General features: G+C 37.9%; 1 protein-coding gene across 3 annotated transcripts in view; it reads right to left on the bottom strand.

Moving 5' to 3' along the window:
- The window catches only part of LOC145977783 (PDF receptor-like), a 231,132-nt gene that overhangs the window by 105,811 nt on the left and 105,919 nt on the right, over window positions 1-19,402 (bottom strand). For all 3 annotated transcript variants that reach the window (XM_083110062.1, XM_083110061.1, XM_083110059.1), the window contains exon 2: window positions 16,197-16,327. In XM_083110062.1, coding sequence (XP_082966188.1) covers window positions 16,197-16,272 — 76 coding nt within the window. In that variant the 5' untranslated portion in view covers window positions 16,273-16,327. The remainder of the gene's footprint in view (window positions 1-16,196; window positions 16,328-19,402) is intronic.

A 19,402-nucleotide genomic window follows, 5' to 3' on the forward strand; every position in this document is an offset into this window, starting at 1 on the left:
GCCTTTTGTAAGTATAGGCACATCAATCTGAGGAGGCTCTTCCTTTCTCATGGAATCCATGAGGGCTTTTTTTACAAAATTCTTAGATTAGAGGGGGTTCCACACTTGAGCAAAAAGCTCATATGGGCATGTTGAGCTAGGTTTAAGTGTAGGTAAATCTGCTTGAGGGGAGCTCTTCCTTTCCTGAGCTGGTAATACAGTCAATTACACTACTACAGAGGAAGGCGCTACAGTGAAGGCCACGTGCTAGCAGAGAGAGCGAAGGGGGGAGTGCAATGGGTTTGGGTGTTGATTCGGGGCTAGTTCCGTCGCGTCGCATTCGTTCGATCCCGCGTGTTGTAGTGTAGCGTTGTGGTGGCTTTTATTTGCTATGAACAAAGTGGATTTCTTGTTGGCAACACCATTTCAGACATTGAGTGACCAAGAAAAACTTGTTGTTAAACAATTAGGTCCTGACCATCCGAGTGTTAAATTAATACAAAAACAAATCACAATCACGCTCTTTCAATCCAGACTGGTACAACAGAAAACCGTGGTTGACAGCTAGCGAGATGGTCATTATTTTAAATTCTTTAAAAAAATAAGTCCAATGTTGTAGTTTAGAGAAAGATAAATACCTGTTTTTTTGTAATTAAATTGTTATTACCTTTTAAATACTTTTTTAAAAAAATAAGTCCAGTTTTGTAGTCTAGAAGAAGAAAAATAGGCTACCTATTTTTTGTAATTCATGTGAATTGTCATTATATTTTAAATTCTATAAAAAATAAGCCCCGGCCAAATTTGAGGCCACGAGACGCCACGATTAATATTATCAATCGTATTGGTTAACATAAAGAAAGAGAAGAATGATTTGCAGTACAAATGTAAATATGTCCATAAATGATGGATGACGATCTTAAGTAGGTTATTAACATATTTACTCTTGCACTGCAAATCATTCTTCTATAAGTAATATAGTTTACAAGTGGGTTGGAAATAATGATCCCTGGTTGAGATGTATAATTCATTACCAGAGTTTTGATGTTTCAAAACAGGAGGTGGGACGGGAGGGGGGAATATCTTCTATTGCCCCTTTAATCGCACCGCACCTATGCAGCATCCAAGCTCAAAAGTTCATCCCCCCCGAAAAAAAAATATCCTTCATATGCCAGTGGGTTGTGCCTTTTGTTAGTTGTAGTCTTTTATTTTGCCATTTTCCCCTCTTTAGAACGTTTTTTCTCAAACAAACAGGCCGAGGTAGCAAGAGGCAGAGGTCACTCACCCTTCCAGAAGGGTGCAGCGAGCTAGCTGTGGCAACCGGGCTCGCTCATTCGCGGACCTGATTGGTTCTCGCAGACACACCCCCATATTGTCGTCTGCTGTAAGCCCGCGAAGCGATCTTTTTATGACATCATGGAGTATAGTGATACTGATCTCTCTCTCTATATATATATATACGAGCCCTCTAATTGTGTGTGTGTGTGTGTGTGTGTGTGTAAATGAGAGAGAGAGAGAGAAAGAGAGAGAGAGAAAGAGAGAGGTGTGTGTGTGTGTGTGTGTGTGTGTGAAGGCAAAAGGGAGGATCTTGCCTCCAAATCTCGACGTCTTCTTTCTGTAACATCCAAAAGTTTCAAATTTCAATTTCCACAAAATTATGATAGCAAGTTTGGATGATAATTGCTTCGATATCTAATTTCTTGGCTTGGAAAGAAACTTGACGAAATTAATTGAAAACTCCGCCGTCCCCTCTCCCACGAGCAGATAACAAACAAAGAGGCTGGAAAGATGTTTTGTGCTCCCTCAACTCTGTCTATCCACTTTCTCCACTGGCCCTCACTTTCTTTTACCATTAATCTCTCTCCTTACACAACTCTTTCAAGGTACCTCGAGAGAGAATTATTTACCGTCGGAACCAGTGGCGGGCAATTAGAGGGTGCAAGGGGGCAGTTGCTACCCCACTTTCCGCCACTCTTGCCCCCGCAGTATGCTAAACCTTATCTACACAGGGGAATACACTGTCTTTGCTCCCCCCCCTAGTTTTGGCACCTTGCCCTCCCCGGTTTTGGAACCCAATCGCCGCCACTGGCCGGAACCTTATAAATGACACTTTTTGTCGTCCCTATGGAAACTCGAATGGCATTGATTAGGGAGTTTTCTTTAATTCAAAGCATCTCTGGAGGTGATTAAAATACGGTTTATTATATCCAGCTTCTATTTACATATTTACAATTCCAGGGCATTCGGAAGAAGTAAAAAAATACAATTTTACCACAGAGAGTTATATACGAGCATTCTTTTAACAACAGACATTACAGACATAGTACACATCTTGGAACATCATGGTCTACATTTTTACACATGCCAAATATAAAATTATGCTCATAATATTTTATTTCATTGCGTTAGTGTAACTTAAATGAAAACAACAGAAAATCTCAGTTTGTGATTTATGTGCCTTTCCTCGAACATCTTAGAATTGTTTTGCAGGTGCATTATTCAAAACTGAATAAATTTCTAATGACCAACGTTACCCCATAAGCATACACAGGCTTTGCAAAGAAAATATTCATATTTTCGCCAGCTTATAATCAGAGCAGACCCTAGTGACTGACAACTCGTGCGGGACCCCGCGCTTCAGGGGGTTCCCAAACCAAATAAAAATAATTGTTTGTGTGCACTTCATTCTTCTTGACTTCATGGATATTTTTGACAAACTTAAAAATTTCTAAAGTTATTGAAATCATATTCCCAAAAAGTTCTACATAAAGATCGTGTTAAAATATTTCAATCAAAAATAGTTAATATCCACTATTCGAATGAAATCATGAAGTGAAAATATTATTTCATAAGAAAGAACGTAAATTTACTACAACATCAAAATTCAATGAACAGTAAACAAAATAAAATTATGCTACAGAATATGATGAAAATTTGCCACTTTCAGACGTAAGGTAATAGTTTCATACTGAGCACAGCTAATTTTGCAATTAAATATGATGAACTTCGAGCCATCGGAAATGGAGAAAAAAATACTAATTTAGAAACTTTTATTTTCAACATTCACCATGTTCTTAGGTTATTGCTTTTAGGTAAAATCAAGATTTCTTGCTATTATATATGTATTATATATGTGAGTAGCGTAGCTCAGATGAATTGGGGATTAGCTGTAAAAGTATGCATTATTCGTATGGAAGAGACTTAACATACTGATTAATTTAGTAGTATTTGGCTATTTAAGCAAGAACACAATTAGATGCATAAGTAAAAGCCTGACCCAGACTTTTCGTCTTCAGATGTGGGAGTTTCGAAGTGCAAAAAGCTGTGTTGCCACAAGCCTGATATTTGTCCAGTCGTAAATTACACCTTCTGCAGTCAACTTGCGGCCTTCGCTCGCGGTTCAAGAAGAGGCAGAGAATGGGAGACCTTTTCTTTGTCTAACAGGCGGCGGTCCTTTGACTTAGCCACGTCTTGGTCCCCGAACTGTTGCTCTGAGGTATAAATTTGGCAATGCAGTCACAATGGCAACTGCACCAACCTGATTGGTTCAAGGGTCCATGTGACCCTCCCTTGCTTTACGCTGAAAATGGTAAAAATATAATTCTTTGGTAGGAGAGACAAATTAAGTGCACACCAACAATATATCGTCACATTTTATTTTAAATCCGTCATTTACTGATTTCAGCAATTCCCGAATCCTGACAAAAAATAAACAATATTAATAATAAGAACACGGCAAATTGTTGGGTGTGCTCTTGCCCAACGGGCTCACATAAGAGTCTTCGAATACTTCAGAAATACTTTTCTTCCCTCCGAAAAACTTATCGCAATGATATTATCTTTCCTAAAATAAAACTTTCAGTTATAACCTACTGTTAACGTTCCAATTTTATCTCTTGAATCTTTATTCTACGGCTCAATCTGTCATTTTCGTGTTTCTCATATCTTTGTCCATTTACTTTTAAAGTAGAATTCTACGAAAATTCAAATTCATCCGAAAAATTATGATTTTGTAATCCGATATCAGTGCTGCCATCTTTTCAGTATTTTGTGCTAATTTTGTACAATCTCTCAATCCAGTAAATTCTGCATTCGTCTTGTGTTATAGGGGTGAACGAAAGCACTTTACATATTATTGCAGACATTTTTAGCTAAGTGTAGATTTTGTTCTAGTGAACAAATTTGTAGGATCTCAGTACAGAAGTATAGCGCAGAGACTAGTTTTTGTTTGCTTGCTCCAGAGATTTCCGAGACAGAGTATAATTATGGAAACTACCATGCAAACAATCGAACTTGAAATAGTTAGAGGAAAGGAGCCAAATATGGCATACCATTTACATTTTGGTTCATACGTCAGTCAGATTTATTTCCAAGTGTGTGCAATGTACATAAATAGTTATAGTATTGAATGTTGTGTAATTATTGATAATAGTAGTCACATCGGACAACACAATTAGTCATGATATACAAAAAATACAAACACTGCACAATTTCAGACATGGCAAGTAGGGTTACTAATATGCCATACCTGTAACTTCTGTGAACAAACCAGTTTTAGAACCTGATAAACATAACCACATTGCGTTACAGAATATTAGAAAACAGTACGGTCTATGTCAGTGTTTTCAAGTTGTGATAGTCTCTGCCATAGACCTAATAGAACTCTTTCCTAGTCTATTGACAAAAGTAACACACATAGCATTCTTCTTTGATCCAGCAGACTCCACGTGGGCCCACAAACTACACAACATACACATAATCCACTGTTCACCATGAACATCATTTGAAAATTTCCCATCACAGAGCATACAGATGGCATCAGAGTCCTGTGGTTCGTGATCGCCATTACTGCTAAAATTAGAGCTAGATGAATCATCCCTAATGCTCATAACGTCATCTTCCTCCTCGGAATCTGTTGATTGCTGATCGACGTACTTCATTTTCTTTTTCTTGTTTTTTGCTGCCGCAAGAGGAGTCTGCACAGATTTCTCTACTTCGTTAGGGCTAATCATTTGCGCCAATTGAAGTTTCTTCTTTGTTGACTTAGCAGGTTCCTTATTTAGTGAAATTTCCAATGTGGTTTTGTGTGGGGAAGATGTAAGAACAGCTGAGGAACCAGCCTTCCTTCCACGACTTCCAGCACTTTTCACAAGTTTGGGAATGGGAGAGATGTTCCATGGTGTTACCCTCGATGTTGAAGGCCCTGCCTCATCCGTTGCTTTTTGGGATGAAGTGTTGATGTCTGTAGTCAAATCTTCAGCAGAGGCCTCCATCTCGGCATTTATGAATTCATCGGCAAAAATGTTGGGGTTGAGAGGATAAATCCCCGTTACCTTAAATCCATTCACAGCAATTGCCCCTGTTTGAACTTTTAAGTATGCATTTCCCAAATAGTTCTGCAATATCAAAGTTGTTTAGGGGGCGTGAATTGATCTCATCCAGAGGCGGATTTCTTCACTGTGTCTTGCTTTCAGTAAACTCATAAAACTCCTATCTAAAGGTTGAAGTTTATGCGACGCATGTGGAGGAAGGCATACAATGCAAACATGATTCTCTCTTGCCAATAGCAACACCTGCCACTTGCCGTTTACCTTTACGGGCCAACACCTGGCGAACTCTCGACTGCACTATGCTTAACCCAGTTTCATCAACGTTAAATATTCTCTCTGGTCCATAGTTTTTCTTTTCCATCTCTTCTCCTGCAATATGCTATTGCTCGACTCATGTTGTCATGGTCCCACTGCTTCCTTTTGGGTGGCATGTCTGAAAGAAGAATACAGACCCTATAGAACCTCCACTAGCATGTTTAGGTAGCTGTTATCGTTCCATTATAGAGGTTAATGTTCGATTATCTTTCATATTCCTTCTTAGGCAGTGTGTGGCGGTTCCCTATTAATGTGGCTGCCTGCGTCAATTAGGCCCATGGGTCATCCTCTAGTTTCACTGTAGCATTTTTCTACCTAAGACTGCGCAATACTCTCTCTCCTTCTCTTGCGATTGAACAACGGGCAAAAACGGTTCTTTCATATGCCAACGTTAACCTTTACAGTGGGACGAGTACAACTTGCTTTGTATCTGGTATGGTATGTTACAGGAAATTATTCATTTATTTCATTTTTAAACACAACAAATAGTTGATATTTATTACCTAGACTAATGGATACATTTATTTATTATTATTTTATACTTATTGTCACTTTTCTTAGTGTTTGTCATGAAAATAATTAATGTATTCCTACAAATGAACATTGAATAGTAGAATACAAATATGGCGTGGTGTGGGTACAAATATGGCATACTACTATGCCATATTTGTAGCCTTGCCATCTTTGATTTCCTGATCGAAATTTTACTGAACCCTGGCAGCACACATAAAAAACAACTATGCTCATTTGTGCTTCAAACAATAGCCTTTTAAGTGCACACACGGTTATTGCCACTTTGTTGCAACCAAATAAACTGCCGATGGAAATACAACTTACCTAAAAACTTCTGAAATCTTCGAAAAACAAACAAGGTTCTCCTGTCTCACAATACACGTGCAGTGCTCAACGCGAAAACACTCACAATGCAAAGACCTTCCAAGGGTTCGTTCCAGGAAACATCAACAGAGGGTAGTAGTTACTAGCAGAGATAATGCACCATGCCAAATTAGTACCCCTATGCCATATATCTCTCCTTTCCTCTATATTTATAACCACTAGTTAAGAGTAAAGCCTTTGTCAGTTGATTACATAATTAGATATGACAAGCTAAATCTCATTACATTTAAGATCTACACATAATCATATTTTTTTATAAATTTATATACAAAACATCTCTGTAGGCCAAAAGCCACGATCGGATACTAAAGTATTTAGTAAACAAAATTGACGTACAAAGGTTGTTAAAGGTTGACAGGATTTTTTATCCTCCCCCTAAACGTGGTGCGGCAATAATTGGTCTGCTTCCCGATAGATGTCAGTCAATCTTATTATATTTGTTAGAAGTCAGTTTTCCGATAAACGTCCGTCTGAATAGTACAGTTATAAGATAATTAGTGAGGTATTATAAGTGTTATTGTCAAATTTCCCTCTTTGATGTATTTTATTAAGTTCAATACAGTTTCTACAATAATTATCGTACTTTCTTTCTTAATAATATCAATTTCCGATCATGAATTTTGATCCACGTACATTCAATAACGCTTAAAACTTGCATTCAGTACATTCTAAATTCATTTTCTATTATATTGTGGTTATTATGCAATGTAACAGAAGCGTCCCAATGAGAATGCCAAATTACAAACAATGTCTGTATGAATTTCTTTTAATTTATAGGCGGGTGGTATAAACTTGAAGCCTGTAGAAATAATAACAGAGTATAACCTCAGTTATCAAGGAGTTCCGGCTTCGATATCCTGTGAAGGCGCATATAGTGGTTCTTATCCCACTTTAAGCTGTAGGTTCAGTCCCAATTAGTCTATCTGTGCATAAAATGGACTAAAGAAACAAACTTCGTGGGTGATTTGTACTTCAGGTTATTTGAGATGTATAATTTATGATAGTCACTCGGCAAGTTACTTTTTAAAAGTAAATGACGATAAGTTACTTTGTTCGAAAAGTAACCGAATTACAGTTACTCATTTTAAAAAGTAACTCACAGTTACTAGTTCTAGAAAAATAACTTTAAGTTACTTTATATTTACTTTCTGCCGGATATTTTCTTGCATACAAATTACACATAATCAATGATAATTAATTAGAGCTGAGCCGATACCACCATTTGCAGATACCTATGTCGATACCGATACCATGACCAATATCAACCGATACTGCTGCCAATACTTGTATAATTCCAGTACAAAATATAAAGGTTAGTTACCGAGTCATACTAACTCGTCACATCACTAGGCACGTATCTAGAAATATATAATTTAGGGAGCCAGTCCGAGCCAAGTGTCTCAGAAATATAATAATAAAAGTGTTTCTATTTAATACGTTAATATAATTATTTGTAATAATATGAAAATTATTTTTTTCTCTGATGCGTATGGAGTATTGTTGTACAGTATGTAACATTGTTATTCGTACACATAGAATTTCCGAGGAGAAAATGTCATATCTACTAGTAATTATAATCATTTTCATATGTACTTAGAAATTAATGTTAATGAAGGTTTAACCAACAAATGTCAATAACAATGTATGTTCAAAATGTATAAACAGAGCATACAATTTGTGTGAAAAGAGGAAAACACGCTGTTTCATGCAACATTGTTATTCCTACAGGCAAGAGTTTCAATCTTCCTCGCATACAGCGCCACCGCTATTCGGGCGACTTCGTGCAGTTTGCAACTTCGTAACAAGTTTGAAAATGCAGGCGCGCTCCCCGTCAAGCGGAATGCTGGTGTAGGTATTGTTGTAGGCCTATCGTCTGTCTATCAGCGTGTTCGAAATGGGCAAGGTGAAGGAACTTAGTTCCGATCTGAAGGATGTTATTATAAATTTGGTTCTTACAGGTTATTCGTTAAGAAAAATTGGACAAACAGTCAATAAATCACACTCTACACTTCAATACATAGTAAACAAATTTAGAGAGGAAGGTTCAACACAGAATGTGCCGAGAAAACCAAAAGAGAGACGATTGAATAAACGTGATGAACGCTTTATTTTAAAAAAGAGTGCGAGAAAACCCCCGACTAAGTGTTCCTCAGTTACGACCGTTAGTAGAAAATGTTGCTGGCAAGATAATGTCTGATCAAAGTGTCCGACGTGCCTTGTGGAAGCATGGATATCATGGCAGAATAACACGAAAGAGGCCGTATGTAAATAAGGTGAATCGTAGGAATAGACTTTCATTCGCGAAAGAGCACATCCACAAGGACCAGGAATTTTTCAGACGAGTCCAAGATTAATATATACGGGTCAAACGGGATAAATAGGGTCTGGAGAAAATCAAATAGAGACAATGATCACATTAACACAGTTCCAACAGTTAAACACGGTGGTGGATCATTAATGATTTGGGGCCGTATGTCCTCCAAAGGTGTTGGTACCATCCCGTTTATTGATGGTATCATGGATGCATATGTCTATTTGGACATATTGAAGAACAATGTAAAGCAGAGTGCCCAAAAAATGGACATGCCGCCTATCTACAGATTCCAACAAGACAATGACAGTAAGCATAAGGCGTGTAACTAAGCAGTTACACGCCTTCATCGTCACGTTTGGGTTCAGCCTTCACTTACCCATGTCTTTAAACCTTTGAACTTGCCATCTGCTTCCCAGGAGGGTGGGGTTTTATCCAGTGTTTCTAGGGAAATATATGGAACTTCCTGTGCTGGTCTCCCAATCTGTCACAAGGAAGGGTGAACGAACTTTTGAACAGGACAATTGTTGAGACGAACTGTTGCCTTCGCTCGCTTTTCTAGCCACTGAAAATCTTTGGTATCGGCAAAAGAAAATCAACCGATACTCACCGATGCCGATACCGATACATCGGTATCGGTATCGGCTCAGCCCCATCATTAATTGTAATAAAGTAAATTTATGATGGCTTTCCCTTATTTTTTATGTTTCTGGTTCACAGTGTAAGTATGGAAGAAGTGATCATCAGCTTTCCTTGAACGATCATTCACTTCATTTTACTATCTCTATATATGCATACCTTGAACATTTTTGTCTTACTAAACAAAGTTTTTTTTATAGCCGATTACCACGTTCCAAATGATTACAGAAATCCAACCAAAACGCTGAAGTCTTCGCGTACAATTATAAATGACAAACCGCAATAAACTGTGGATGCTCAAAATTTAGTATGCAACGAAGCCCAACTTCGTCGCTTTAGGTGATTCAACAAATATCTATTCACCTTAGCATCCAGAGAAGGCACATATTTGGAAACAGAATTCCCACATTTAGCTGTTCTCCGTGGTACAAAATTTCAAGTTAACAATTATTGTGTCCAGTGTTGCCAACAACTTGAACGTAAAAGTCGCTAAAACGCCTTAGAAAATCCGCTAGAAAGTCGCTAAATGAAATGTAAATGCTCTAGAAAAGTCGCTAAATCAAATATACTCCTAAAATATCAAATACATATGCCTATAAAAACAACATTTCCTCGTCACTTTCCTCTTCCTCTGAACACTGCACTTCACATTGATTACCGATGTCAGATACCAAATCATCGAGAAAATGCACTGCAAGAACGTTGTTTATTATTTCTGTGCACTTGGTTTTATGCAGACGAATGACTGCTACACTGCAGCTGTCACCAAACCTTTTCATACATAACTCGGACAAGTGATTCACGGTTAGCAAAGAACAGTGTTCGGCAATGAATAAAGCTAAACCAGCTTCAGAACTAGTAAATTTTCCGGTTTGAACTGTATTTTCTGCTGTTTTGCAGAACAGAAGTAACCAGATCTGACTTTATGTTTTTGTGTTTCCGAATGTTTTTTTTCCCCAGATCAGTAGCTTTGGCATACAGTTCTACTTTGCAATACTTACAATACGCTTTCGCCGTGTCACTATCGACAGGGGCCAACCATTTGTACAGTTTTTTCAACTCCTTCCGATAATGTTGCTTGCGGTTTTCCCATACTGGACACTGCCCTGCCCTGCCCTGGCCTGCGCGCAAACACACACGAACTTTATAACTTACACTAGCACTTCCTTTGTCACCACACACTACACAAAAAACTCCAATCTGAACCCACGGACGACGCGACCACATAGTCAAACGTTCTGTTTTATAATAACGTGACGTGAATTATCGGATTCGTCCCCGCCTGCCTGGCAGCCGCAACGGCGCCAGGAGGAGTCTTCTAAAACAATGAGCTGTGAGCACTGATGTTTACAAACATCACAAACCTTTCTGAGAAATGGGGTATGCTTTGCTTCGGTTACTCTTTGTGTATCAGAAGCGAATTGCGAGGTTGTTTTTTTATTTAATAACTATGAAACGGACATTTTTAAGCATTTAGACGTACGTATGCAGATATTTTGTGAATTTAGTAGAGTAGTCGCTAAAGAGCACACGGAGTAGCCAGAAAAGTCGCTCGTCACTTTTTCACGTCTTTTGTCGCCAGCTAACACAAATCCGCCAGATTTAGCGACTTCTCGCTAGAGTTGACAACACTGTAACTGTAAGAGTAACTGTTGATACTGTTACTTGCAAGAAAGTCACTCTGTTACATATACAGTTACTTACTTTTAAAAGTACGTAGATGTTTACAGTTAGAAATACTCAAAATGCAACTGTTACTTATAAGTTTTACTTCCGAACATTAGTTCTTCTTAGTGAAAGTAAAAATAGTTTAATTTTACAAAACATTAAAATGGCTGTATCAAAACCGTGCTATATAAATTACACAGCCGACCTCCGTGGTGAAGTGGTTGGTGCAGAGCGCAACGACACCAGGTATCTCTGGTTCCTTGTGAGTTTCCCTTCATCAATTTTATCATATCATCACTCATCCTCATCTTCGCAATTAGCCTGGCAGAAATGCGAATTAAAGTGAACTAAATCAATTGATCATAAATTCCACAGTACTGCCATAATCGTTGACTGCACAATGAACATAGCTGTACTTGTTATTTTTGCCTGGTGGAGAAATAATATAGTTGGCTACACTGCAATTCATGGTACAGCAAAAAAACACCATCGTCTTACTTCAGCTTGTTTCCTTTCAGAGGACATGCGTGTTGAAATGTGACACATTTGAAATGGAATCCGATCCTGCATCGTGCTCAACTGCCAGAGAGAAATGTCTTTGTAGTTTCTCCGACATCCGGCTAATAAGGATTTCATAAGAAAGATAAGACGAGGCCATCGTTCCAGGCTCGAGAGAAGCATGACAACGGAGGAGGATGTAATTCCACAAATCACGCTCAAGACCAGGAGTCGAGTCACGATGTTCGAAAGTCTCTTTAATTTTCGGACAAAATCCATACGATCCAGGTTTCTTCTATTTAACAACAAAACTCCAAAGATTGGACCTTGTCTCGAATAGGCAGCGATGGAAAACTTATGTTGACGTGACAATGGAGCTTTGGGTTTAGGAATGTCAGAGTCCTATTTCATTGGTTATAATACAGGGATATTTATGATTAGTTACCCAAAGATGTACTTACATAAGTTATTTACTGCATTAAAATCTACATAAATACAAGTTTATTATAATGTTCGATATGATTCCCTTTCGTCACTCACAAATATCCCACCGCGGTATGAATCATCATCCCGTAGTTCCGAGACGCTGTTAAACGGTAATGTCGGACTGTTTTGTGAACCACAGACAACACTGCACGTTCTTCGCACCGCTGTAAGACTCCATGCCATGGTTTATTGGTCACGTAATAACCTGCAACAGAGCGACTGGCCTCTGGCGGCCTAGAGATGAAACTTCATTGCATGGCGCCTATTTAGAACAACATTTGAATCAATATTAAATAATACTTTCGGAGTTTAAGGTATTTCTACTGTTACGGCGGCCGATCCTAATGCTGGCAAGGGAAGTGGGCAGAGGGGAAGCGACCAATCCAGCATGATAAGAAACGCAGCAGCCCGTACAACGTGGTGCACGTAGTACTTTTCCCCGCCGCGTCGTCTCTCTCGGTGCCACTGCTGTTGTCTGGTTGGTTTGCGGCGTAATCCCCGCTCCCCACTTTCCTTGCCAGAAATAGGACCGGCCGCCGTAAGGGTAGAAGAGACCTATAGTCAGCTTTAACCGGCCGTAACTTTAAAAATATTGAATTATTTTCACACACACAAAGGTGGTTTCAGGATTTGAAGGATCTGAAACAAATATGTTTCTAGAAAGACAGCATATGTAAAGGGTACACATAATTTTCAAGACAATTCTCGAAACAAATATGTTGTTGGAAACTGTGTTATACATTTTTATGAATTTCAGCATTTCATCATCTGTGAATTAAATAGATAGAAAAGGCACCAGGTTTAGTGATTTCTGAGCTGTTCGATAGTCAACACTGACTGATAGACATCATTGTGGTTAATTAGTACCCTCAGATTGCAACACTTCGCGTCTTGTTAACTGATATCATGACACCTTGTATCGATTGACGCTTTGTGGTGTTCACTTGGAAATATTTCAACGAAGGGGTGAGTTTTATTCCAGGAAATTCTCAACCACCACCCTTTGTGTGAAGAGCCTAGTGTTAGTCGCTGATCCGAGAGAAATTTTGTCCCACACGCAGAGATAATGACTTCTGCTAGCTGGAATTTCGCAATTTCGTTCGTCTGCTTTCAATACAATTCGGAAATGCCTGGAGCGTATGTATTCACATATATAACCGTGCAGTGATATGAAGCAGATGTTTGCAAGCCATGTTATTGAAAAATTATTCCCCTTCAGTATCAATTTTGGACTCAGTGTCATTGAAGTGAAGCTACGACTGAGTTTTATATTGAAATTCTTTGTCTGAAATGAAGCATATACGTGTCTAGACCGATGGAAATATTTACATTCCAATGATGGCAAACTGACTTAAAATCCACTGCACATTGGGAATGCAGACTTACAAGACCACGACCATGGCCTTTCAAATGTAAGTCCTTATTGTGCACTGTCATAGGCATTGAAAAAGTTGTTCTTTGGTCACAAATTGCCCTCATTGGCCAGTTCATTTAAGAATACACAGCTAATCAACTACCAATATGCCAAGTTCTAATTTATAACTGCCGATCATATCGCGATTAGGCAATAAACAGAGCTCCAACTTCATGGCAGTATTTAGAGAGGGGGTGTGGGTTCAACCTTCCCACCTCAAAACTTCTGGCATGTTGGATTAATGAAAGTTTATAAACTAAAATCAGAAACTCACTTTCAAAAAAAATATTCAAAGCTTACAATGCTAAGACAATCGAGCTAGAATTTTCAAACATTTTCAATTCCTGAAACTTGTGCATAACAGGTATTTTTCTCGGAATTGCAGCCCAACCTCAACCCCTCAATTGTCGCTTTTGTTGTTCTCATTCCAGTGTTGTTCCTGGTTCAGACTGAAAATTCCCTTTCCAACCTTTAAATTCCCTGTTCCACTAGACAGGAGTCTAATCCTAGGACCTCCAGCGATCTGTGTAGTGTATACATTTAACCTATATGCAGTCTCATAAAACACATACTTGTATAGTGCATAGTGGTTGTATATAATGTTGTTTGATAAGTATAAGAACAATTATGAGCATTGGGAGGGGAGGATCGAACCGGTCCATATACCCCGTGGAATTGGCATAGTTTATTTTAAGTTGCAAAATAGCAGAAAATTTGCAATTTTTATTTTTGATAATAGAAATAAAGTAAACTTAGTATTCGAACAGAATAACTAAAGAATTAACTACATTAGATCAATAAATTTAGTGTACAATACAGAAACCAGTTTAAGTATTTTTCACACTCTCATTTATAATCGAGAAAATAAATGGTTCCAGTCTTTAAAATTAGAAGTTCTAAGCTTTTTGTGAAAGGTCAAACAACATAAATCACATGATTAAAATGTCCACCAACTTTGAAAGCTTCTTCTTGAACAAGGAATCTAAAAGTTAATAACAAAATTGAATGACTATGCATTTCACTAATCAAACTATGAAACGTAAAAGAGAAAATGATAAACAATTGTTCTCGATATTAATTCATCTCTTGGATCGATTAGAAAAGCATTAATAATAATAATAATAATAATAATAATAAATGAAATGAAATCAGTTTATATTTAAGAGATTTTATCTACTATTGTATAATATTCATTACTATCATTATTCAATTTTTTTTCAATGGCCTTATCCCTCCTAAAACAATTTTGCCAACCCCTTGAAATTCTTTCCTGTCTGCGGCCATGTCCAACTTAATTTTGTTGTAATGTGAACGTACGTCAGAAATTGATTCTATTATGGACTGAACTAGAACGGTATTTCCAGTATCTTCTTGATTCGATTTCTACGTAATTGTTCATGAAAGAAAATCAATCAATCAATTGCGTTTTAGACTGACATTTGGCAACACTTCTTTGGCGGTAAACGAAGGTTTTAGAGATAGAAATAGTGCGGTATTGAAACAATTCGTTCAGAAATTTAAAATCTATCTACTTTTTAAGAACTTGAATTAGGGGTAATTCCATACATTTTCACAGCCAATTTTAAAGATTGTCTTAAGAAAGGAAAAACTTGAACCAGTTCTCATTCTAGAAGAAGTTAACAAGTTTCTTGTTAAAGTATGAATACTACAGAAAACAGGTCCAGCCAGATTTTTATTTGGGGGGGGCTCATCCCTTATCAGCAGCCGCCATCTAAAGGCGAAAAAGTGGGAGGTAGAAAGGTGGGGGGGGTAGAAGTGATGAAGATGAATTTCTCAGTATATTACAATTAGGGTTGGCGACTTTTTTATAAAAACAAGTAAAACAGTTTGTTTGTTTTAAACATGTTTTAAATGTCTTAAACAGTGTTTTAATCAGAAACAAAAATATGTTTCAAACAAATTTAAAACATTATGTCAAGAAAACTTACTTCCAAAGAATAATGGTTGGTTGATAAGGAATCTGTTAATCATCCAATGAAAGACTGCTTCTTCTAGTTTTTTATGTTGACACTTCTTAAAATACCTGTCTATGTTACTTTTAAATCTCACATGCAGGCTGTTCGAGAAGGTTCGACTATTCAACAGTTGCCAGGCTCCATTCTACCCCCGTTGATACTTCTGTTTTCCGAAATATCGCATTTTATTTTGAAAGCAACAATGTACATTTACATTAACAACAATGTGTGGGAAAAAGCTGCTTCATCCACATATTATTCAATTATAAAAGTGTTTTAAACACTTGTAAAAAACATAGACATGTAATTTAAACGATTCAACCAAGGTGTTTTGAACACCTTTGTTTTCAACATGCCAACCCTGCCTGCTAAGGTAGTAAAGTAGTTAATTACCACTGTACACCATTTAAATTAGACATTTAAAGAATTTGGAGGGGGGAGGGCTTCAACCACTCGAACCATCCCTCTGGTTACGTGTCTCTTAGAGATGGGACAGAGTGGCAAACACACAGACATTTTGTACCAGAAAAGGAAACAGTGGGCATTATCAACCATTCTAAACCACTGCAAAACCCCTTCAAACCCTGAGTTGTTAGCATTTGATATTTCTTCCTAGAGGATCACTTGATATATTTGCATCAAATGCTCAGAATTTTAATATCACAATAGGAATTAGAAATACTTACCTCCTACTGGGCTGGAGAAGTTGGAATATTGTTCTATGCAGTTTTCTAGATCCCTATTTTCGTCCGCTTCCGTCATAATTGTCAACAAAATTAAACAATGTCACGGGATCTATCTCATTGTTGCACCATGTCTGTAATAAAGAAGGAAATATTTCAATGTCATTATTTGTGTACAAATAAAACTTCGAACTAACATACTGCATAGCTTTGGTAGATTAAATCATGTTATTTTACTTAGCTTTTCTGCCACTTTTGGCTTATCGCAATGATGAGGATGAGTGATGATATGATGAAATTCATGAAAGCACACCTGGGTGCGAAATTCTGGGGGGACGGGGGATTCCCCCCATCAACAATATTGGCCTCAAAAATCCCCCCCCAAAAGAATTTCCGGGAGAAGAGTTTTTGTTACAACTAACAAAAGATAAGCAATTACTTTAATTTCAAATATACTGTACTAAGAATAATATGGAAAACATACACAAATTAGTGTAGTTGTGAGTGTTCAATGCTTCTCTCTCTCAAGAGATCATTAACAAATCTACATCAATACGCACAATAAAAGTAAAACAAAAATGCAAAACAATAATTACTATGAAATCTAATTGATTTATATTAACATAAAGCAGAAACTAAAAAAAAACTTACACATAACAAAACCACTTTAACTATTTCATAATTTATTAACATCTTAACCATTTCGTAAAGGAAGTAGTTTGCTACTTTATAATACCTGACCTCGTATATATAAAAGTAACAAATATATTTATTTTTGTGTAATTAATAATAATAGTAATAATATATTTTTAATTTAGTATTTTATTTTTACTTTTAATAACATTATAAATATGTATATCGTATAATTTATATGTATGTTTGTGGGGAGGGGGTTTGTAGATTGAGATCTTTCTCCCCCCACCAGTTTTAAGTGATTTCGCACCCTAAAGCATACTCACAAAGAGCACCCATGCCCAGGCCGGGATTCGAGCCCCTGTACTAACCACTCTGCCACGGAGGTTAGCTCACTGTGTAGCTGTTACGATAGTTGAAGTCTACTTTATGGTCTGATAGGGTAATGAGGACTAGGCCTATAGTTTAATGTGAAATCCGAACCCTATTGTCACGTGCATCTATCAACACGTGAACACTGGATAACTTTATGAGAAGGCGACAGCGTTAGCCACCACGGTATCGTAGAATCCTTATAGACGTTATATATACTTTCTATGCTTTCCAGACAGGAGGGGTTAACGGTTGTTCCTTGTAATCAAGGACCCTCTGGTGTCAGCGTTAGCGACAGGATTAATCATTTAAGGGCGCTGATGGGTGCGGAATGAAATTTGTGGACTCCGAAGTTGAAAATAAAGAAAAAATAAACATGCATTCATGTTTTAGCCACTAAATGCAATACTAATCAACATTTAGTAGTATATACTAGCAACGTGCTTAATTTTTTCTTGATTTTAGCGCAAGAACGCATGTTTAGAAATTCGAAAGGAACAGCTTGTCCACTGTAGCCCAAAGGCATACGTGGTCAACCTTAGGATTTTTTTCCCCATAGGTCTGTTAAAATTTTGAATTGAAAAACATATTCCTAGTAATGAACCAAAATGTCATCAGTAGGAGATGTTTAGGGGAGCTAATGGGTCTATTGACGCGTTATATGCCATTTGGAGATTAAGATGCAAGAACAGCAGTCTCACTTCAATACCTAACAATCGGTAGTCAATGTGACGGCATGACGTCATACAACACTGCAAGAGTTAGTGTTTTCGGTTGACCATAGGTTAGGAAAGGGGGTGCTGAAGGGAGAGTGGAAGAAAATTAAGGGCTGCGCGAGCACCCCTTCGCCTCGGCCCCCCCCCCTCACCTGGCGCCACTAGTGTGATTCCTGGTGGAGGCATGTGGCAAAGTGATTCGATTTCCACTTTAGACTGTATGTCCAGAGTAGCCTAAATCGTCATTGAAGAATCCTTTCCATTCTTACGGCGGCCGGTCCTAGTTCTGCCAAGGGAAGTGGAGAGCGGGGATTACGCCGCAAACCAAGCAGACAACATAGGTGGCGCCGAGAGACACGACGCGACGGGATCAAGTACTACGTGAACCTCGATCTACTGACTGCTGCGTTTCTTATCGCTCTGGATTGGTCGCTTCCCCGCTCCCCACTTCCCTTGCCAGCTTATAGGGCGCCCGCCGTAAGAGTAGAAAAGTGCTATAGACAGGTAAATGGGTGGTATCTCTTTTATTTATTTATTGAGAAAATTGCAGATACAGCACAGGTAACCATTTTACACTGAAATTGTGTACAATGAAAATACAATGATAATAATAATAATAAGCAAAAAATATTTAAAAATAATAATAGAAGTAACAAAATAACACAAAAGTAAATAGCAAATTGACAAGAAAATAAGTAAAAGATGGCACTATTTGATGTTATTTACAAACATTTCTTCTAATAGAAGAAAGATAAAACATTTGCAAATATGTTCTTTTGTGTTATTGAGATTAATGTGTGAAGTTAACTTTCTCTCTCTTGATATGGTTGTTTGGGAAACACCCTTTTCCATATCTAGTCATGATACGTATGCTCATGCTGTTTAATGCTTTCAAATGCGGACTGGAAATTTCTATACACCATTCAAGCCAATCACGAACGCAACCATCAATACACACGGGAATTGCACATTGCGTGCCATGCAAGGATAAATGTAACGGACGATAAACATTATCCTGATCTGGCCACGTAAGGTTCCGGGTTCAACCTGGTTGTGGTTGATTGATTGATTTGGTGTTTTAAGTTCACTTCATGCACAGTAAGGCTAATCGAGACTCGGCCTACAGTTTAAAGTGAGATCGGAACCACCATGTGCCTCCACCGGGTATCGAACCCGGGACCCCTTGAATACCAGGCGGCGACGCAACCACTGCGCCATCGCCTGGTCATGGCTTTCTATGTAATGCCTGAATCTCACGAGGATAGATTTCCTCCTTGATTTTCCAGTTGGAATTGGACTAGTTGTGTGGTACTGACTCAGCTGGTAGTTCATCGCCTCACACGACACCCGTTACCATAATTGTCGCGAGTAGCGTAACTAAAACGCTCTGTGACCCCCCAACTTTCGGTTGTGCGCCCTACACGTTATTAAAAAATATGTATTATTTTCTAAAATATTAATTCACGCCTATATTTATATTAGGTAAAT

Source organism: Lepisma saccharinum, chromosome 23 (assembly GCF_977018435.1).
Source record: "Lepisma saccharinum chromosome 23, izLepSacc3.1, whole genome shotgun sequence".
NCBI classification, from domain to species: Eukaryota; Metazoa; Arthropoda; class Insecta; order Zygentoma; family Lepismatidae; genus Lepisma; species Lepisma saccharinum.